The sequence below is a fragment of the Manacus vitellinus genome, unplaced genomic scaffold (assembly GCF_001715985.3).
Source record: "Manacus vitellinus isolate BGI_N305 unplaced genomic scaffold, ASM171598v3 scaffold_10_pilon, whole genome shotgun sequence".
Lineage (NCBI taxonomy): Eukaryota > Metazoa > Chordata > Aves > Passeriformes > Pipridae > Manacus > Manacus vitellinus.
In genome coordinates, this window is record NW_021938838.1 from 5,451,720 (window position 1) to 5,474,255 (window position 22,536).

The window sequence follows — 22,536 nt, forward strand, 5'->3', positions numbered from 1 at the left end:
AAAATAAAAATGCTGCTCTGTCATGGTGTTATATCTGTGGCCCTGACAAGGCTGGTGTGGATCACTTCACTTCCCAGTACATTTATTCTCTGACATAACCTCGAGATGGGAGAAACGTGGGGAAGGGAGTGGCATCTAAGTCTGCACCTGGGACTGTCCCCTGGGTCCTGGGTGAGGGAATAGCCTTCAATAGTCTGTATTATTGTGGGGTGCTCAGCTGGCATCTCTTCTGTCTGTGCCATCTGCCCATGCAAAGTCAAGGCTGTTCTGAATTGTGAGATCAAAACAAGGGAAAATGAAACAGGTAGAAAGTGGGAACTTAAAGAGGGTATGACTGCCTTCCCCATATTCTCTGTGGGTGGGGGACAGGGTCTTGTGCTGCCTTAATGATCAGCCCTAAGAATGAAGAGCCTTTCTATGCAACACTGTTGTGTGGTGCAGACATTTCCAATTTTAGAGCCTGCACTGAAGTTCCTGAAGCTGTGAAAAAAAAAAAAATGATGGAAATAACTGTTTCTTGTCAGGCCTTCAGGTAGCTGTAACTGTGGGATTTCATTTGTGCATTTCAGAAATGTAAAAAATGAAACCCCAAAGTAAACATTCCAGCAGTAATAATCTGACCTTGTTTTATCTCAGCCAGGAAATGGGGAGAGCATTATTCTGCAAAGGCATTGTGAACGAGGACATTTTCATGTGTTTATGCCAGTGTTCAGAATATCAGTCTTGCCAGAGGAGATGTCAGGCAATCCTCCTGTTTTCTTCTTTGCTCTTGTTGAAGCACCAAACCATATGGCAAATTAAGCCTGATTTTTATTAAACTTTTCATTGTACTGAGCTTAGTGCGAACTGGGAAATGCACTTTCTTTGAACTATGCAGCCATTATATAAGCATCTTAATTAGGAGTTGTTAATGTTCTCCCTTGTATTCCTGGGAGTTTGCAGCTCCCTCTTGTGGCTAATTAAGCAGTTTTAAGAATCTGAATATTCCTTTTTGTGAGATGACAGCCATGCAGCTCCTGGGCTGTGATAAAACATCGAGCACAAGGTACTGTGCAATAACTGGATGCACAGACATATATATAACACAGATAAAAGAGAAAGGTCTGCACAGAGTTGCACCCTGGATGTGACAGATCCCTGAAACTTTAAAAAAGCTGAGTGGGCACATCCAGAACAACTCTGCTGGCTGGGAACTCTGTTGTTCCTGTACATTAGATGCTGCTCGAGTGGGGGTGAGCTATGGGATGTGTCAGAGCTCCAAGGAGTACAAATCTTTCAGGCACCACGTTGGGATGTCATGCAATCAAATTCAAGGTTAAGATCTTTGCTAGATTTGAAGTTGAGAAGAAATTTTCCTTCCAGTCAGGTTTTCAGGGCCCATTCTTAATCTTTCTTATTCTTATTCTTTCTTATTCTACTTCTACCTTTCTGTCTGGCAGATTTTTGATAAATTCCCTTGCAGTGCTCAACATTTGTTCTGCTTTATTTCTGTGGCTTCTTAGAACTGGGGCATTGTGCCTATACTGCATCTTAAATTTGTCATAAACAGGTAATATTTGATGGCTCTGGTGGAAATGGCTGTAGTGGAAACATCTCTGAGTTAGATTTTTGTACTGGCCTGGGGCTGATTTGGGCCTTTCAAATCACTGTTCTTATACTGGATGGGAAGGTGCACTTGGCTTGGAATAAGTCTCAGACATCAATTCAACTTTTTCCTAAAAAAGTGAGTAATGATCATGGCACTGCAAAATCTTGAGCACAGCTTTGTGTTGAGAAAAACAGATGTTTTTAGGCTTCATGTAAAAAATACCAGATTGACCAGCAGGTAACTTTTCAGTAGGAGACATTAGGTTTCAATCTCATCACGAAACCAGAAATTGCAAAGTGACTCTGCCCTTTTGTCACCTGCAGTGTTGGTTTGGCATCCCACACTGAAAAATACACAAGGAAATTTCTTCCATTAGCGTTTCTGAGTGTTGGAAGGAGGAATTAAAGAAAAAAAAAAAGTGAAACAGGTTTTTACTTTGAAATTTCTCCCATCCCCAAAGGGTTTGCGAATGGAAACTTTATCTCCGAAAATGCTGATTTCCTATTTCATAACTTGTGGCAATTTTTTTTTCAATTAAAATAAAGGAATAATGATTATGGAGTTAAGTCAAAAATCTCACTGCCCAGTAATCTGCAAACCAGTGTTGCTGAACCCACAGCAATAGGGCAGCAAACATTTATTTCCTCGGGGACATTATTAAACAACCTGCATATTTATTATCTCCAAATTGGAGCAGGTCCAGACTTCTAAGGCGACTTTTTCCCTTCCTTTTCCTGAGCTGTGATTCAGACCAGCATATCAATTTTTGATTTAACGTTTCTGCAGAAATATTAGTGATGTGAAATTGCCGGAAAACAAAAGAACATGAAACAGCAGCGGGAAGGAACGAGTTGGTAAAATAGTCAGCCTTGAAGGGCGAGATTAATTGCTAATCCTTCAGATTCTGATGTACAAACACAAACTTGCAAAGCATGTAGCTTATAACCAACATTGTGTGGCTGTGGAAGTTTGTAAATGCTGCTGTCATTAACGTGAGACTGACTTGAAATCGGATTTTTAGGGATTTTTTTCTTATGGGAAATAAGGTGATGGTAACAAGGAGTTGTGTGTATATCTGTAGGTACAAATTTGGGAAGTGTTCTAATTCCAGCGGTGTGACTGAGCAGAGTTCTGGGCAGGACACTCAGATATTTGCATGTAGAGTTTTTTTCCCTTATTTTAAAATCCTGGGAAAGGAAGAGTGTAAAAAGGAATAAAGGGGGGAAAAAAACCAACCTGAAAATAGTGTTTTGTAGTAACTTCACAATGGCTAATAAAAAGGATGGACTGATTGGAAAATCTTGTGTGATGGCTCTCTGGTATGGTAAAGATTGTTGTGAGATAAGTGTGTTCCATGACAATCAGTACAATATATCTCCTTTCTTTTTTTTCCTTTTTATTTTTTTTGTAAGTTTGTGCTGGTTTTATCAATTTAACTAAAAAAAAATAACATTAAATAAAACATTAAATTCTAGACACAAAGTGACCACAGTAGTGCTGGAATAGTAGAAGCTTTAAGTGGTTAAATAGAAAACACTAAAGATAACATAGGAACTGGCTAAGGACATGAGTAGCTTTTCCAGGATTTAGCACAAAACTGCACAGTGTTTTCTGCATGATTGAAATCCTATTTTATAGTTCCATTTTATTGGCAGGGAATACACCTCAGCATTAGGTAAAAGACTGAAATGACTGCAGTGGTTTTAGAGTGATTTTCAAAGATGTTACATTACGGCCTGTCACTTGTTTTCTGCAGGTCATCAGAAGTGAAGGGACAGAGGGAGCAAAGTTTCGACTCTCTGGGAAGGGAGTGGATCAAGACCCAAAAGGGATTTTTAGAATCAATGAGATCACTGGGGATGTGTCTGTGACCCGAACCCTCGACAGAGAAGCCATTGCCAATTATGAGGTGAGTGCTCACAGCAATAACATCTCTGCCTCTGTGTTGATGGTGTGTATTTTTTGTGTGTTTGCTCTTGAAAGATGTGCAGTTAAATTGAGGACCAAATTGCAGCTACTGTCCTAGAAAATTTCCAGAAGAAGCATTTTTCCTTTTGGAAGTGGTAAATGTGTTTATTTTTACATGCAGCTGAAAGCCTCCTCTGCTTTCTGAATGGAACTTCTGCCGTTTATCTTTAGCAGAAATGCTGTCTGAACACTGTGTGTGCATTTGATTGGTGAATATGAAATTTTGTTTGGACAAAAGGACATCTTTTGGGAAAGTTGCCACTGTGGTACTACAGGGTTATACTTCATTATTGTCAAACAATCAATGGAATGTACTATGGAACTCCACCACTTTTAGTAATGGATATCTTTAAGAGAGATAAAGGAGATTCTGATAGTATGAAAACGTTAGCAGATACATTTCTGTCAGATGTACATCACCTACGAAGATTCCTTTCCTTGGCAATAAATGCTGTGTTTCTCTCCATTGAACCTCTAACAAATGAGCTCTGAGATCTGCAAAATTACTGCTCCAAAATGTCCTGAAATGCATACTGTGAACAAGGGTCTGCCAATCCGTGTTCTTTATCTTGCTCTGGAAATGTGCAGTCAGATAAACTGTGTCTGGCCACCTGGATACAGAGGAGCAGCAGAATTCCACATGGAATTGTGTCACAGCCTGGGGGACTGATCTCCAATGCCTCTGGCAGCAGGAAGCCCCTGGTGGGGCACTGGCTCTGGGGACAGCCCTGCCTGCTCTCCCTGACCTCTGCTGTGTTCTGCAGAGCTGTGATCAATACTTGTGCTCTCAGTGCTGTCCCTCCTCCTCTGGGAGACTTTGCCAGTCAGATGACTAGTCATCCTTCCTCAAACAGCACTGCTAAAATTTACCATATGTTGGTTTTCAACACTTAAACATCCACTTCTTCTGTGGGTCTGCAGTGAAATGTATGTTAACCGCTCACACGGGGTTTATGGGAGATGCTGACGTCCTTCTTGCAGGGAAAACACTGCACTTTCTCTTTTTAACACTGTGCCTTGTCTTCATTTACCAGCTGTTTCTTATTTTATCAGTAGCTTCCCACCTTAGTGTGTTTGGTAGAAACCTTGAATATTTTTGTGCTGGAAAGCCAGAGTAGACTTTTCAACTCAATGCATCAAAACACAAATGGCCCTGCTATCTGATCTGGCAAAAGATACACCTAAATTAAGACAAAACCTTTTCCCTGGAGGACCCTTTTTGAAGCCACGTGAGTGCTACACAAATAGTGTGTTGTAGCAGATTATCCAGAGCAGTGTGGATGTGCAACCCATTCCTAAGCTGTTCCCCAGGCTCTGCTCAGCAGGCTCACAGCCCCCTGCAGAGCAAAACTGAGTTGAAAAGTTCTGCAGGAGAACCTTCAGCTTGATGACTCTGTCTTTGAATCCAGCCCATTGTTTTCCAATGAAGATGTGTTGTGGTGTCAGGGAGACAGCAGGATTTTCTCCCTGATTTCCTTGGTGCTCTGAAAGATGAATAACCTGAAAAGTCCTTAACTTTCTCTCAGAAAGCGTTTTCTGGTTTTGTTTGAGCTTCTCCCTGCCCAGTGTTGATGCTCTGAGAGAAATATCAAAGCAAAAGGCAAACAAGGAAAGAATAGATCATTGTGAAAAAATGCATGTTCTTTACAAGTCATCATACTATCAAGTGTATAATCAGTGATGATTATAATTTAAAATAATATATAATATAAAAAGTATTTTATAAATACTATAAAAGGATGAAATCTGTTTGAATCCTTCAGCTACACAGAGGGATGCTGTGCCTGAGCACTGATTTACTCCCTATGCTTAATGCATATGTACTCAAGGGGTGAGAATTTAAAAATGTTAATAAGGCATGAAATAGAGGTTTGGTGATCACAGTATTTCATAAAACTTTGCAGATTTTACCATCTCAAAATGTTTTACATTAGCTAAGAATATATAATCAATTATAAAAAATTGGGTGTTTTTTTCTTTGAGTGTTTGAAATTCTGGTTTTTTTGCTGCCCTCTTTCTCCTGAAGGAATGTTGAAAAACTTGTGGGAGTTTTTTGTGTATTCATTACTGGAGAAAAACTATTAAATTAGAGGAGTGCTGGATTCTACACAGATGATTGTCTGAGTTAATCCCTTCTTTCCGCAAGTGTTTTATTTCTAGTAAAAGCTGGAAAATATTTTGAAATAGAATGAAAAATTCTGTCTGAGGGTCAGGGCCTGCCATCTCTTTGGTGCTGCCCATTTGCACGACAGCTGTGTTTTCAGAGGAGTTTAAAATTTGTTTTTTAGCAAAGGAAATTCAAGCTGGCAAGAGGAATATGAGGCAGCTTGTATTAATGACACCCCTCTGAAATAGATTATTTATGCAATTGATTTATAAGTTTATTTTTTAGGAATTCAGTTAAATTGATCAAAAATGGACAAGTAGGTGAGATTTCACCAAAATATTAATGTTGGGGGATTAGTTGCCAAAGCAGCTCTAACTTAATCACCTGTAAATTTGAAAATGTGATGGTTTCTGCTGAGAAAATGAACCTGTGCCTGGGTGGGACAGCAAAGCTCCAGATGCCACCAGGGTGAGATGTAACGATTAGTAATCTTTGCTCTCGTGTGTATGGAACTATGCTAATGCAATCCTGTTTACCAGAGGAAAAGGGGAGATGCTCCTGATGTGTTCTTCCCTGTAATTTTGTGGTTTGTCTTCTTAAAGGTCAGAGAATGTCAGTCAGCCTCAGTTTTAAGTGAGAGCTGTCTCTGAAGAAGAGCAGGAGGATGCAGGGACGATGTTGTGCCAGCCTGTTTTAGGGAAGTGTGTAGTAACTCATTTTTCTTACTAAAGAGTTTTGATAAAGAGCATCCTGATAGGAATTCTCTGGGTCAGAGTACACCAGGGGATTTACATTGAATGGTTTTGCTTTGGGGCTTGCTGCAGCCTGTTGACAAAACCAGCAAATGATGCTCTGAAGAAGGGGCTTAAGCAGGCTGTGGGCACGTTATTGAATTGCTTCTGGGCTGGGGAGATAAGAGGTAGCCTAGAGCCCCTATTTAGTGGGAGCAAAAGGTGTTCAGCTGTACAAATGTGCTCTCGAGCATATTTGGTTTTCTCTCAAAATTTGAATAAATAAGACTACTCAGAAATTGCAGACAATGGTGAATAATTTATTTATTTCCTATTGAAAACTGCAGATGTGTAAAAGTAGATGAAGGAACTTGGTGGGGAGACTTAAGATGGATTTTCTAGTCCAAATCAAGGAGGCACACACCACCCAAAAAGCTGCCAATAATCTGTGCAATTCAGAGTTCACTTCAGCCCCACAGTCCTTCCTGATTCCAGCAGGGAAGAAATATTAGTGACTTTTCAGTTCTGTGTTTGAGCAAAGTAAATCAAGTGCTTGTATAAAGAGCTGTGATAACAGGGCTAAAGGATTCCAGTGAAGCTGGAAGGCTACTTGTGTTCAGTGTTGATAAAACACCAGTGAATTGGGAAACAAAGGGTCAAATAGAGGGCCAGTGAAAGTAGAGGTCTGAAAATCAATGATTATGGGGTAATCTGTTAATTAAAACCCCTGAGCTCATTTTCAAACCCTCACATTTGCCTGGATAATGTATTTGTAGGCAGAATGGTTTCCTGCAGGTAAAAGCAGGAAGAGTTGCATAGATGGATTCATGACCAAGGTGACAAAGTTGCTGAGTTAAACTACATGTTCTTTACTCAAAGTTTGTTAGGTACAGAAGAATTGGGAACAATATTTCATTGAGTTTTTACTGAGGTGCATGAGATTTTGGGTTAGGCATTCCTTGAGTACAGGACAAACCCAATTCTGTAACCTCTTAAGCATCAGTGCCACTGGGAGGTTCCAATCTCAAGATTTTAAAGGGTGTTGCCATTGTTGGTTGGCTTTTTCATAACTGCTTGCCAAGTGTAAATATGTGTGGAAGAGAAATAATCCCAAAGTGATCCTCTGCAAGCATGAAAGGAAGCAGCTTGATAAAACTGTTCAGTGACAGTGTGCAAATTAGAGCTGTGACCAAATTTACCTAGGCAATTTGAACTGCTAATGAAGAGTTAGTTTTAATTATTTTTTAAATAAAGAGCTTTATTTGCTGTAGAAAACACTTAACAAGCAGAGGTGTGAAATCGGCTCTCAGCTTTTTTTATAACGGCGGATCGCACTTCTGTTAAAGGATGCCTTGCAACTGGTGGTGACAGACTGAGATATTTAGAAAACTTATGTTAACAGGACTGAAAAAGCAAATTGGGAGTATGTAGTTCTGGGTGGTATTGTTTCTGTAAATTGGATGACAAGTAGGTTGAGAAGAGACCAGAGATTTCAGAGCCATCAACAGCCACCAGCTCTCGGTGTGAGCTGCCTCTCACTTCAGGGTACACGTGACTGAGGCAGACACAGAGGGGGATGCTGCAGTCCTAATGGGCTCTATTTCTGTGTTGAATTTGCAACAAATAATGGAAATGCTTCACAGTGAGGAGGAAAACTAGCTTGGTCAGGTGCTGAGGAGTGTTTTGTGAGCAAGATTTGTAAGTGCTTTAATGCATTTTTGCAGATCCGGAAAGCGTTGCTGCAGCGAAGCCCCCGAAGGGAACAGCTGTAATTTATTGTGTGCAGAAGAACGAATTTGTCTTGTGTGTGAGCCTGGTTTAGTGCAGCCACATCCTTTCCAGAATGATTTATCATACCCTGGTACTGAATCCCTGCAATGTGCAGGGTGGAGATCTATGGACAGCACACAGACACGCTGCTCTTTCACAAGGAAAACCGTGGCTTTGCCTCTGACTTCAAGGCTGGTCTGAAATGTAATTTAATCTTGGTTTTCTGCCCTGGCAGGTTGGTCTGAAGTGTCAGGGATCTGCTCTGTCCTGAGCTGAAACCTGATGGGCAATGTCAGACCTCAGTCATCTCCCACTAATATCCCCAAAAATGAAGGCACTCTTTCATGTGAGGAGGGGTTTGGTCTTGTAGGGATGTAAATTTTAGTAAAATTGCACCATTAATACACAGAGAAAACCTGTTAAAATACTGGTGCTCTAAAATTGCATCTGTTCCATCAAAAAAGTTTGCAGTAATGGCAAAGTTTCAGGGAGGAATCCTGACTACTCAGCGAGGGGAAAAGAAAGGAAGTATCACCAAAAAACAAAAAACCAAAGAATTCTCTTGAAACTGTAAAATCTAATTATTAATGAGATAGAAAATTGTTTATGTACATGAGATGCAGAGAAAAAGATCTCTGTATTTTGTGTTCCACATGTATGTGCAGAAAGGGCATGAGATATATGTTTTTTCTTTATAGTGCTGTGTTTACATGTAAGTTCTTTAATGTGTTCACATGGTAGGGTACCAGGTAAATTCAGAGAGGGCTGTTTTGAATTAATTTTATGTTTTGACTACAGGGAGAGAAATGAACACTGACTCAAAGAGCCATTAGTGTTTTCTGACAGCACTGCTTGCAATTTAGTTCCCTCTACAAGAACTTTTCAGTGAGGGGCTGACAAGATATAAACACAGGGGGTGTGTTTTTAGGATGCCACAAACTGGAGAAAACCAGCTATTGTTTCTTAAACATAATCAGTATTTCTTATTTTTTTTTCCCATTATGAAACGATGAGATTGAGTATTAACAGATCAAACACCATCAAACCTGGAAGCAGAAACAAACTCAGCAGAAGGAAAGGTCCAGATCCTTCACTGAGATCTGTGTGGGCAGATTCCTGATTTCATGGGGAACTTTCTGCCATTGATTGTTTCCCAAGGTCAAAACCAAAGTGATCACTGGAACTGAGTGCATAAATCTAACTTGGGAGCATATCAATTTTAAGTGGAGTCCCATTTCTTAGAACTACAGTTTAAATAATTGCTTGCACAGCCGGGATATAAATGGGATTTCCAACTGCTGGAAATCTCTCTCTTTCTCCCGAGGTTGGTTTCTGGGAGAAAAAGAAACCCTGACAGGAAATGAAGTTAAAATTCATGTTATTCTTATGTATATTCTCCCATTTTGTCTTGGGGGAATAAAATATTGTATATAAACTCTCCAATTTGCCATTTTGACTGGAAATAGTCTATTCAATTCATACTGTGTGTTATTCAATACATCTTAACGTTATGAGATATCAGCAGGGTACTGTGATTCCTTTCAGAAGCCAGTAGCATCCTCACACCATTTATGTGGAAAACATGCAAAAGTCAACAGTTAATTTTGTTGGAGGGCATTTGCTTTGCTCTTAGTTCTGCCTGCCTGCATGGCTTTGACGTTCCCGCTGTTCAGCAGCACTGTCATGTCATTTGGAGGAGGAAGAGAGGGAGGTTTTGTTCAAGGGAAAAATCAGAAAGGTTTGTTTATGACCCATAACTGTCAAGACAAGGCAGTGGGCTCGGATTTCCATCCTGACAATAACACAAACTCCAAACACCAGGCGAAATTAGGATTTATTAGTGAAGAGTGGGAAGTGGGAACACACAGCAGCAAGAAAAAAAGAAAAAATTAAGTTTACTGACACAGCAGCAAATGACATAAAATTTGGTTTTGTGGCTGTTTAGTTTTGTTTGTTTGTTTGTTTTTTGTTTGTTTGGGGTTTTCTTTTGGTTTTTTGGGTTTGTTTTTTTTTGTTTGTTTGTTGCTTTTTTTAAATTATTATTATTTTCTAATATAACACCACTCCTGGAAAGAATAATGATGTGTTCAGTAAGACAAGAGGAGACTAATAACATTTTTTGTCATATTATGTTAATAGCCTATGAAATCACTTTTATTAGTGCATATTAATTGCACTATAAGGCAATTAAATATCATCATGATACTTCACTCTTTACCACGCTCAGTTTATTTGTTTCTTTTCCTTGTCTGTGTTATTGCAGCCCTTGGAATATCTTGCTGAGGGCTCCCTGGTCCAGGTGCACCATCAATATCTAGGAGATATTTTGCCCTTTCCCCAGCCCTCGTGTTTTCCTGCAGTGACAGGAATCCTTGGGAATTTTCCCAGCTGTGTGTGGGATGGACATGGCAGCAATTCCCAGGGACTGCTGTTGGATTGAGCCTCTCCAAAAAGGGCAGGGCAGGTCTGAGTGGAGGGGAGGGAAAAACCAAGTGAGCTCCCACAGCTCAGGTCTGTCCTACCTGTTACTTTGGGGACCCAAGTTCTGTGCAATTTTCCCCGTTTTTGGTGTGCTCTGGACTCAGATGTGCCTGATTCACCCACAGGTAAAAGGTGCTTTTTAAGAGTTTACAGGAAAAGTGGGAACATCTCTTTTTCTGGTTGGTTCAAGTCAGACTTGGTTTGGAATTTTTTTTCTACTCATAAACTTTTCTTGAGCCCATTTTGATATATTGGCATTTTGCAAACTAACCATAGATCAAGCAGGAACTATTAATCTGGTCTTCACGAATGGTCCTGGTTCACTTCTTATTAGGTGTATATTTTTGTTTGTTTGCTTTTCTGAATAAGTGCACAAGCTCTGAGCTTCTTGATTCTTTGCTGAGTGTGCAAATATGTTGCAGTGGGTATTTTGACTTGTCCTGTGGCTCAAGTCAAAGTCTTGAAAGTCTGACCTTGCTGTTTTGCAACACTACTTTGATCTTTTCCTGGTCCATTATCAACATTCAGAATGTAACACAGACATTTTTGAAGTTTGGTTGTTCCAATTTCCATTTATCTTGTTCCTCCTAATACAGAAAGAATTCTCTCTTATTTACATATTTGGTAAAAAAATCAGAATCTTAATGTTCTAATCGCTGGAAAGACTTCTGTTTCTAAAGAAGACAAACATGGGTTGAAATAACCACTTCTTATTTTTTTTTTTTTTAAGAACTGAAGCAATGAATTCATTATATCTTTTTGTCAGTAATTTCCTGCCTGCACTTGGAGCACCTGCTGTCTCCTTCCTGCCCTCTTGTTCTTTATGAACCTGAGGAAAACCATAAGACCTGTCTTATCCTTGCCTGCAACCTTCCTTCCATTTCCCACCTTCCTGCATCTTATTTCCCCTCAAACTTTTACCTTCTCTCCATAACCCTTTTAGCCTCCCTGTCTTTCTTGATGTTTTATGTCATCCACTTACACCCTCTGCATTTCCTTATTCCCCCCCACTGCCCTGATTCCTGCTCTCTATAAACAAGGTTACCAGGGCTGCACACAACCATCAGCTGAGCATAAATTTATTTGGTTATTGGGTAGAACCTTTCCTCTGTCCCTGCAAAAGCTGGGTTACTTTAACCATTCTAATCATATGTGCTCAGAGATAAATCCCTTCAGAAGCCTGTGCTCTAGAAACCCTGGACTTTGCATTTCTTCCCACCTGACTCTGCCTCCTCTGCATTGTTTGTGACACAGCCCAGGTGGTTCATATCAGATGCTAAGAAATTTTGGTGGAAAATTGAACTTTGTTTCCATTTTAATACCTTTAAGTCTGTGTATCTCTTCCATCAGCTTATGGCTATTAATTCAGGGAGTGTATGATTGACTGGAAACTCCCAGCATTTAATTCATTAAAGTAATTCTAATACACGGTTCTGTCAGCACTGGAATTGTGGTCTCCTCAAAAGTGAGCTGTACCAGAGCACCTGATATAATAATTAGTTCTGTGGCTTCAGAACAAGGAGTTTAATGCTTGATCTCTGTAAAATTATTGTAGGATAATAGGCAATAATTTTAAAGCTGTATCTGCATGAGTTTGTGACAAAAAAACACCAGGTGGGTTTGTAATTTTTATGCAGAGGTAGATTTCAATTAATGCAGTGTGATATTTTTTCAAAATGTGTGAAAAGAATCTGTATAAAATTAAGGAACAGGGATGCTTCAGTCAGTTTGTGGATTCTGTGTTCCAGTTGCAAATTACTGTAACATCATTAAAAGGAATTAGGCTACAACAGAACTCTTAATTTAGATATCATTGTCCAGTTCATTGTGCAGTTACCTTCAAAATCCATTTTTTTTGTACCTATTCTTTCTTCCACTGAGAAGCCCTAAATATGCTGCAATAGTTTCACAGGATCCCTAAGATGGCATGTTCATTGTTATGAGTTTTTTCCTGTAAGAGACTTTGAGGAAAGATGACACTGTGGACCACGAGGTCTCCCCTATTGAAACGTTGCTAAAATTACTATGTGCTGTAAAAAGAAATTAAAAAAGGAGACATAAGGTTGGAGTCCAGGATCCACTTGGCCATGTCACCTTCAAAGCTTTTTGACTGCTGTGTTTTAAGTCTGCAAGGATCCATCTGTATCTCAGGCCCACAGATGAGGCATGTGGCCAGTTGGGGGTGGGTGATGGTAAAATTTTATATTTTGAGGTGTGGAAATGAAATTAGAGCTCTTTGTGGATTGTCTCCCCCCGTCCCAAAATACATCAAGTGTCTCTGTGTTACCACACTGCTGGCAATGAACTGTGCCATGGGTGCAGCTAGAGCAGAACTGGGCCCTGCAGCTGCACAAAGGTAATAATTTAAAAGTAAATTGACTGATTTTGCAAGAGCAGAAATAGAAGCCATTTCTCTGTTGCATCATGGGTGAACTCTGTAGTGTTAAAAAGAAATAAAATGTAAGGAAATGTATGTTTTGTCACTGCACTTCTGATTCATATGTCAAGCCAACACTAAGATTGGTATAATTTTTATACCAAACCATTAAAAAAAATACAACTGCACATCAGTCTGACTGTTACATATGTGTAAGTGTTCAGGTTGCTTTTCTGCTGTACTTTGATTAAATACCCAGAGATATGTCTAAAATACATGTCAGGGCATAAACACAAATGTGTGATATCATAAACATTACCACATCCTCACGGATTTATGTACAACTGCCTCGACTGTTCCCCTCAAATCTCACTTGGAAATCTTCTTTCTGTGCTTGACAGCATGAAATCACTGCCAAACTCTCATTATTTCTTAATTGCAGCGTTTCTGGGTTATTTGTGGAGACTTAGATCTTAAGGATCCTGCTCCCACCATCCAGAATGTTGCCTGTCCCAGGAATTTAAAACATGTCAGAGCCCTAAAACTTGCAGGAGAGTTTGAGTGATGAGTTGAGTTCCTCCTAACCTGGCTTCTGGAGGGGTTTTTTTGATCCACGTCACCTGAACTCTGGAATTCTTTTTTTGGCAGTTTTATTTTTAATTCTTTAAAGTGAAAACATGACAGGGCTCGACAGGTGGAACTTTAGCAAAACCAATACCTAAGGAAATTTAAAAATGGGAGAGTTGGCAATGCTGCACATTGTGAGCAGAGAATCTCCCTTTTTCTCTTTATTAGACACTTGTGGTGGAAACGTTGCTGGAAACAGGTGATTCCTCTGTGTTTACATTTTTTCTTTCTTAAGATCCATGCATAAGAGCAAGTGAGTGAGAGAGGTTTAGAGGACTGAAGTTATAAATATTTAGAGAGCACTGTGTGAAGAGATTTCCAATATGGAAATTTTACTTGGCACCATTTTATTAGCATGTAAATGATAAAAGTCTTGCTGTATTTGTCCTGGTTTACTCAGGTCATTACTAATTATTTCTTAATTAGATAAATTCCTTAAAATTAAGCTGTATTTATGTGAGTGTATTGATTTATTTTTTTGAGTAGCTCATTAATGAGAGATGTGACTTTAGTTTAGGAATTTTCAACAGATAATTTGCTCATCTCAGTTCATGTAAAACACCATATGTTTAGACTCACGTGATGGATCTTCTTCTTTTGAGGGTTTTTCCCAGTTTTTCTGCAGAGCACAGAACAGGTCTCAGTAGGTAGAGACAAAGCTTATTTTGTGCAGGTGTGTGACTGCAAGTTTGCAAGGACAGCCACATTAATGGAATCCTGTTCCTTTGAGGTTTCCCCATAGAGACATTTCTTCTCTGAGAGCACCTCTATCATCTTCAAAACATTTTGTCTAAATTTGTTAGTCTGCTGGCAGCAGGAGCCAGGGCTGGTAAATGTTCTGCTTCAAACTCTCCTGAAGTGCAGCTCTAAAACACAGAACATCAAACATTCCAGGTGGGACTGAAGGCCTCTGAGTGGGAAAGAAGGGTAAAATATTGGAGAAGGTGCTATGGAGCCAGAAACCTCTCCTTGAACGGGTTATATGCGTGGAGAAATATAAGCTTGGAGAAATATAAACTTGGAGAAATACAAGATATTTCTACTATTTTTTGTTGTTAACAAGTGTGATATGGTGTACCCTGCTCTGCACTTGTATTTGCAGCTTAAATTTGCAAACCAGAGTTGGTTCATCTTTGCAGAATTCTCCACAGCCTCTGCTCTTGACATTATTCTTAATATTTGTTTTACACGCTGGTAATTCAGATATCTGAATGCAATGCATTGAAAATACCTATTATCTATTTAAGGCTCTGCCGTTGTAGATATCTCTTAAATATATTATGTATCCATAATACCCAGGTGATCTGTATTCATATACAGATTTTATTTGTGGATGGGAACAAATAAAGCAATGTATTGCTGTTATATTTCCGTCAGATTTAGAAGATTTAATAGAATTAAATAACAAGATTATGGTTTACTATTTGGGGATTACTGAGAGGGAGGAAAACTATGACAGTTTTAAACCACCAATTTTTCTTGTTATCTAAAACAACCTATAAAAAACTTCCATTTTTCCCTTGCTGCTAAGAAAACCTAGTGGAGAGGCTGGAAAACAGCTAAAGAAATTGTTCTAAAAATAACATATATTTTCTAAATGCTGTGAAACTTCTTTGTATCTTATGTTTACTCCTCTAAAGAGGAAAGAAAACATTTGATATGGCAGAATACCCTCCTCTCTTGCCATTTTATATGAGTTTCTGGTTTCCCTGGGATCAGTTATCCCCCATGGATACAGAGAGGATGAGTTTCACTCAACAGCATTGGGATTCTTGGGTCTGAAGGCCTTATTCCCAGCAACTGGAGTTCTTCCTCAGAGAGGGTTGCAATCCTTTGTCCTGGTAAAAAAAATTAGGGTTTCCAGCAGAGATTTGGAGAAAAACCAGCAATTTTGGTTCTTGCTGGGCCTGAGGTGTTCCTGAGTTCAGATCTTGGGGTGTGGCCATCTGCTCTGTGCTCTTCAGGATAGTCCCAATTCCTCTGATCTTTGGGAATCGTGGATCTGCTGTACACCAAACAACAAATTAAAGCACAGTCTGATGTTTAGGGGCTGTAAGACCCAGCAAACTGGTTCTCCAGAGGTGTCACTTGTCACTCAGCTCTGCAGAACACAGCCATGGCACCACAGGAGTGGGAGGCTGCAGCTGCATCTGTACCCTTTGCTACATTAATTGTGTGTTAATTTGAAAAGCACACTACCCTTTGTCAGCTTTTCAGTTGCCAAATTAACAGTCCCTATTAATTTTAAGGTGCTGAGCCATCTCTTCAGTTCCTGTTTTAGACCTGTTGGCAATTGATTTGTGCAATGCATTTATTAAAGGGATGCTTGAAAGGGATGGAGGTGTTTGAGGACATGCATTTCATTTCCCTCCACTTCTTTCCTGGGAGCTTTGATCAATGCTGTGCTTTGCTGCCTCTGCCACCTGCTTTGAACTCGGAGGGGCAAGAGTATAAATAATTTCCCAGGTCGATTCCTGGCTGATCTACCAGGGCTGATACACCAAAAGCAAGTTGTCTCCTAAATTCTAGCAGTGGGATTAGTGAATTGATTAGTTGAATTCTGAACGAAAATTGCAATTAAAGGCAAAATTGTATCTCTTAGAAAAGGCTTCAAGTCATTTGACCAAAGTGTAGCAGTCAGATTACAGGCTTTTGACAAAGGTTTGCATTAAGAATAAAAACTGTCTTCAATAACCTTTTTTTTTTTTCCTGTTTGTAAATCAAACTCTTAGATTAGTAGCAATTACCAAACCAAAAAGATGTGATATGTTTTTTGCAGTTTTTCAGCTTAAAGAGGAAATTCCATTGATTTTTGAAAATACTGAAGATGTGATTCAGAGAACATAATTACAAACAAATGCCATCAGTAGCATATAATGATTTTTTCCCAATAGATTCTACTCAAAGTATTTATAATGACAATATGGGCAGTGTATATTCAATTGTAATTAGTATTTACAGTGTACTGATACATATTTTATAGCAGACTATAGCAGACTCGGGACATACTTCAGGCCTGCACATTTGCATTTGTGAGTTAACCAGAAGCTTCCCTGATGACAGATAAAATGTCAAGAATTTTATGAGCATATTTATCCCTTAGACTGGCAATATTTTGCTGCTCTGTTATGAGGTTTGCCCCTTTCTTCCTTCCTTCTGTTTTGTCCTGGGCTTTATTAGAATATTCATAAATGTCATAGAACCATAGAATAAGCTGAGTTGGGAGAGACTCACAAGGATCATCCAGTCCAATCCTGCTCTTTCACAGGGCACCCCAACAATCCCACCCTGTCCCTCAGAGAGTTGTCCAAGCACTTCTTGAGCTCTGGCAGCCTTGGGCCATGACCACTGCCCTGGGGAGCCTGTTCAGTGCCCAACCACCCTCTGGGTGAAAAAACCCCATGTTTTTCTGAACAAATTTTCATCATTTATTCCATCTCCCTCATCTAACCTTCTCACTCTGTACATGTGATTGTCCAACATTATTGGAAGCGGCCACACAACACGACTTTTTGATCTCAGCAGGTCTTGAAAAATACACACATTTTCATCACCCCCTGAGCACCCAGAGCACACTCGAATCCCCACAGAAGTCGTTTTAGTGATTTAGGAAATGCTGCTCCTCACACAGCATCAGCAGTGACTCGACCTGCAGCGATGCTGAAGGATCCTTTGCTCCTGCTGATCCCATCATTTTGGTTAAGTGAGAAGCAAACGTGCTGGGATGAGCTACTCAGGTTTAATTTTTGCTATTCAGCACCATAAATTATAGTATTTTGTGTTGAATGTAAAAGGTATGATTTGACCCAATTATGCATTCTGCTCCCAATCCCCAAACTTTTCAGAAGCATATAATTATGGCAAGTCATTTCCACCGGGTCAATTTTCCTTTATCTGTTCACAGGGAACACCAGGACATGTGTATGAAGCTTATAAGCATCATTTTTAAGCTGGACTTATTAAAGCTGCTTATTAATGAGAATGTTTTCCTTTTCATAGCACAAATCTTGTCCTGTGTGAGCAGCATAGAGAATTCACCAGCTTCTGCACAGGCTCTTTGCTTTACTCAAACAGGAATGAAATGGAGGAGTCAGGATGGTAGCAAAGGAAGCCAGAGGTCTGATACAATTTGGAGATGAATTATATCACTTAAAAAAACCCCAAAACCAACCACCAAATCTCTCAGCATTTATATGACTCTAGAGGCCACTGATTTTATTTAGTGTTAGATTGCTAGATGTAAGAACCTCTCAGAACAAGATTTAGCTCTTTAAAAGATGTGGTGCATAATCTTCCCATTTTCTGTATTTTATAGGACACTGTGTAATTTTTTTGGTGCAGATTTTTTAGGGTTAAATAAGGAGGGAAGTAAATGCTCATTTTATGTCTGTGAAGCCACTGTTTCAGTCTCACTTGTCTGTTGTGCTAGACTTGGTTGTAACTTTTTTCCTAGCAGTTGTTAGGGAATTCAGAGGAGTTAAATAACCATTTTCCTCAAGGTGTCAGGATCAGTTTTCTTTCGTTATTTATGCTGTCACCTTAATCTCACAGATTGGCTGCTGAAAGCTGAGCACTAGTGCAGTTAGTAGTAGTAAATGTTGATTTAGCCTCTGACTGATGCCAAGTGGTGTAAGTCACACACACATTGCTCAGCAGTGGTGAGGTTGGCAGGGAAGTGATGAGAGTTTTTGTCTTGATATCTCTCTTTGGGGCAGCATAATTGTGTCAGCAATCCAAAACAGAACCAAGACTAATGGTTGTTTAACTGCTTCCCATTGAGACTGTAATGCAATAATTTCAATAGGACTGTTGATGAGATATAGTTGGACTTCCAACATGCAAAAGGACAGAAAAAACAGAGAATTTGAACTGAACTCTGCCAAAGAGAAACAATTCATTGCATTAAACATGGTGCTTGCTAATAGATGTGATTTCTTTTTCTACACCTGTTAAGGTGTTTTTTACTGTATAATGATTCTCATTGTTGAGGAGAAATTAAGAAGAAAAGTGAATGTAAAATTTGGGATTTAAAAAAACAAACAGGGTGTACAAATTTTTCAGAGCTTTTCTATATGGGAATGATTACAGAATGTACAGTGCAGTAAAGAATTTGGCTGGGTGCGTTTGAAATCTGTGTGGCTCTGACAAGCACAGTTGTTCAGGAAACTAAGTTCTGGTGTTGTGTCTCAGATACACAACATGTGAGGTGCCAGGTCCAATTAACAGTCTGATGGTGGTAAATCCATTATCCTTGGAAAGAGAGTCCACCACCAGGAGACATTAATTCAATGTGACACCAACTGGGGTGTTTATATACAGCTAATTGCAATGTCAGACATTCTGCCTTAATTGAGTTTAATTGTGGCAAAATTGGAGTTAATTAAAACTTAATGGTATAGAGCACATCACGTTATTATAAACTCCTGGTACATGTTTCATATCCATATTATTGTTGTTGAAATGGTGCTTTCAATTACTGTGCCTTGTATTGGCACTTTGGAAATGGGCTGTCATTGTTTTCACATCGCTGAGAGTTGTTGTTCTGAGTAGGCATGAGTAGAAATGTGCTTATTTTTAAAGATCTGGACAAACTTGAGGGTGGTTCATTATGTCCCACTGTAAATGTCACATGTGATGTTTCCCACCACCTTGCTAAGGGAAGGCTTGACTTTAGCAAGGGGGTTTGTGAAATAGGAGAAGAAAATTCTAGTTCACCTCAAGAGAAGGATACTATTTTTGGCATTGTCCATCATCCTTCTGCAAGGAAATCTCAGTTTCCTAATCTTTAGTGAATCCATATTTTTCTAATTGTTTTTTACCTCTGGGTGTTCTGTGAGCATCTCTGGTGAATCCTCTGTCTGTCACTTCCTTCTGTCTCTGCACCCTTTGTTTACTCCCGTTATATATTATATATATTCCAATTATACATTCACTGACAGCTCCATCTCTACCCTGACCTCTCTCTTGATGCAGTTTTATATCAAAACCTTTCTGCTTGACATGTTCTCCTGGATGCCTTGCTGCCAATTCCAAATTAGTCCTTGCATCTTCCCTGTCAATAGAGACAACCCAACCCTCCTCCTGTCAATCAACCCAACACTGGGTTGATTTCCTTGCTTTCCTCCTGTAGTTTTTCCTTCATGTGCTTGTTTAGACCTGTCCAAATATAACAACAGTCACGTGAAATGCTTGTTTCCAAGAAATATGGTTCCACGTACAAACCTGGTTAGTACAAGGCAGTTAAATGGTGTTCTAAAGATACAGATGAACAAATAATGCTGTGTTTGAACCAACTCTTTACATGGATAAAGTGATGCAGTAAAATTACTGATTTTCATCAGTTTTAAATAGACTAATACTTGCTTCCATTATCTGTTGTGGGCCAGCAGTTTCCTCAGCCCTTCATTCTGTGAAGCTCAACAGCCTGGAAAAGGCAGAATGTTTCAGTAACAGATAGCACAGTCACTTCAATCTATTCCAATGAGAGGAAATCTGGCTCTGGAGCTGCCTAGCAGATTTTTTTTTTTCTTCTGAGATATTTTTCATTAATCTTTTTGCTAAAGTAAACTGTTGTCCCTGTGGAAATTAATTAACACGGTATCAGGAATTTTAATTTTCAGGAACCACCAGTGAGATGCACTACTGTTTCTTTAGACACTATCACACAGCAGGGCAATAATCTAAAATAAGCAACAGGGAAAAAGAAAACCTGTAACAGATATATTTGCCAATTCTCCTTTCATTGCTTAACACTAAAAACTGACCCAAAGAAGTGAGCAAAGACTAAGGTAAAAAAAGTTCATAAAAGTTCATTGCCATAGTTCGAAAAGTGCAGTGAGGTCCTTCCTGAGGCCTGAAGCAGGACAGAGTAGGTGGGGAGTAGATTTGTATTCAAATCTTTTTGTTTAATTTATCACAGCCAGCAGATCTGGGTTTCTTTATTTAAAGGAACACGTTTTACTGAGTTGTAGGTGCATCTAATAAAAGACACCTTTTGTCCCTGTCGGGCTCCCGGTACCTTCTGTCTGTTCCATTCTAACAAAAGGAGGGCAGTTTTACTTCCAGCCTCCAGATGATGCTGGATCCAACATTGGGGTAATGAAACAACTGACTTTTGTAGAGTAAGTTGGTGTCTGCATGGTCACAGATATATTTTCAAAAGCCTGTTACATTCATTACGACATTGGAGAACATTAATGTGACTTTGTACACCAGGAATGGAAGTAGCTGTGAAAAGTAGGGCACAATGGACCATCAAAAAATATAACATTGTGAACTAGCCCAGTCTGAAAAAGTGGAAATACCTGATAATGCTTGCAGTGGAATTCTACTGTTCTAAACTAGCTGCATTAACTTATTTTTCTTCTTTCTCTTTGTTTTTTTTTGCCTCACCCTCAGAACAACTCGATTACATACTTTTCATGGTTATGAAACAATTCTACAATTTTTTTGCAGAAAATTTTTTATGAGTGTAATTCCTTTGCAGTGAGATAGATATGAACATGCTCCCCATTTCTGTATTTTTCAGAATACTCGTTTATTGCATTTCCTGGCTTTAACTTCTGCCCAAGTGTGATTGTTACCAGAATAGTTCCTTGTGAGGAGGAAACAAGAATGAAAGCAGATGGGATGTGAAACATTCCTAGCTGCTATAGGCTCAGAAAAAAAAAAACAACAACCAACTTAACAAAGTTTCATAAATTAAATCCCCAGCTCTTTGATGTTAAGATTAAACCAGGTGGTTGACAACAAGCTCGAAGTAATATCCAAGCTGCCAATAAATCCCAGATGGGAAGTTCTTCAGTGAACTTCAAGAGAATGAGCCAATTTCTTGGCTCATGTCTGATGAGCAGCGTGGTAGAAGAAGAGGTTGCTGAGAAGTTCCCATGTTTTCCCATCTGCTTCCTCCAAGCAGGGAAAGTTTCCCTTTTGCCACCCTTTGGGTCTCCGTGAACTCCTGAAGCTTTTCAGCGCCGCTGGCTCCTCCTTCCCTTCTCAGAAGATTCAACAGCAAAAGTTGGACGTGTTTAACGTGGACTTTGGTTTGGGTTTGTTCCTCTCTTGTAGGAACTTGATTTTTTAATTGGGTAGAAAGGCAGTGAATTCTCTCACGGATCATTTCTGTCTTGAGTTGTGAGAGGGACTAATAGTCTCAGTAACACGGAGTGGCTCCTGCTGTGACAGCCAACCATCAGGAGCCTGGGCCTTGGGAAATAGTCTTTTTTTGCTCTTATTTGTCTGCTTTTTCGATTCTCATTTAGTTGTAGCCTCAACCACAGCAAACCTCTCCTTGCAATCTTGTGTATTATTATTATTATTATTATTCACTCAGAAGAAATGTACGGCAGCCTGAAAACAAAATTGTCCTTTTGAAATGGATTGGGATTGCTTTTTTTTGTGTCCAACCCATTCCAAGCCCTTTATAAGATATTTAGTAATACAAATATTAATCCTCAAACCGAACTTAACTGCCTTTTTTCTTTTTTTTTTTATGTCCATGCTTCTCAAAGGAGAAGCAATTAAGGAGAGATGAAAGAATTTTCTGGAGTATACATTATGTTGTTCCTGCACAGTCATGTCAAGCCTGGCATTGGTTTTCTTTTGAATTCTACTGTCTTATATGTGTCCAGTTTTATTTTTAAAAAATGAAATACTTTCTGGGATCAAAGAGCCTTAGTTTTGATCCAAACATCTTAAAAAAAGGTACTCAGGGAGTCATGAAGTAGGAACAGGCAGTAACTTACCTGAATAGTCTTTCCTCTTGTTGGTTAAATATTTATAAAAACCAAAAAAAGCACCCAACTCTCTACCCTGCCCAACAACTCCTCTCCCTCAAAAAAACCCCAAAACATGAAAATAACCAACCAACCAAACAACCAGCTTTTCT

General features: G+C 39.3%; 1 protein-coding gene across 2 annotated transcripts in view; it reads left to right on the top strand.

Moving 5' to 3' along the window:
* The window catches only part of CDH13 (cadherin 13), a 444,671-nt gene that overhangs the window by 205,605 nt on the left and 216,530 nt on the right, over nt 1-22,536 (top strand). For both annotated transcript variants that reach the window (XM_018083847.2, XM_018083853.2), the window contains exon 5: nt 3,345-3,497. In XM_018083847.2, the coding sequence (XP_017939336.1) occupies nt 3,345-3,497 (153 nt within the window). The remainder of the gene's footprint in view (nt 1-3,344; nt 3,498-22,536) is intronic.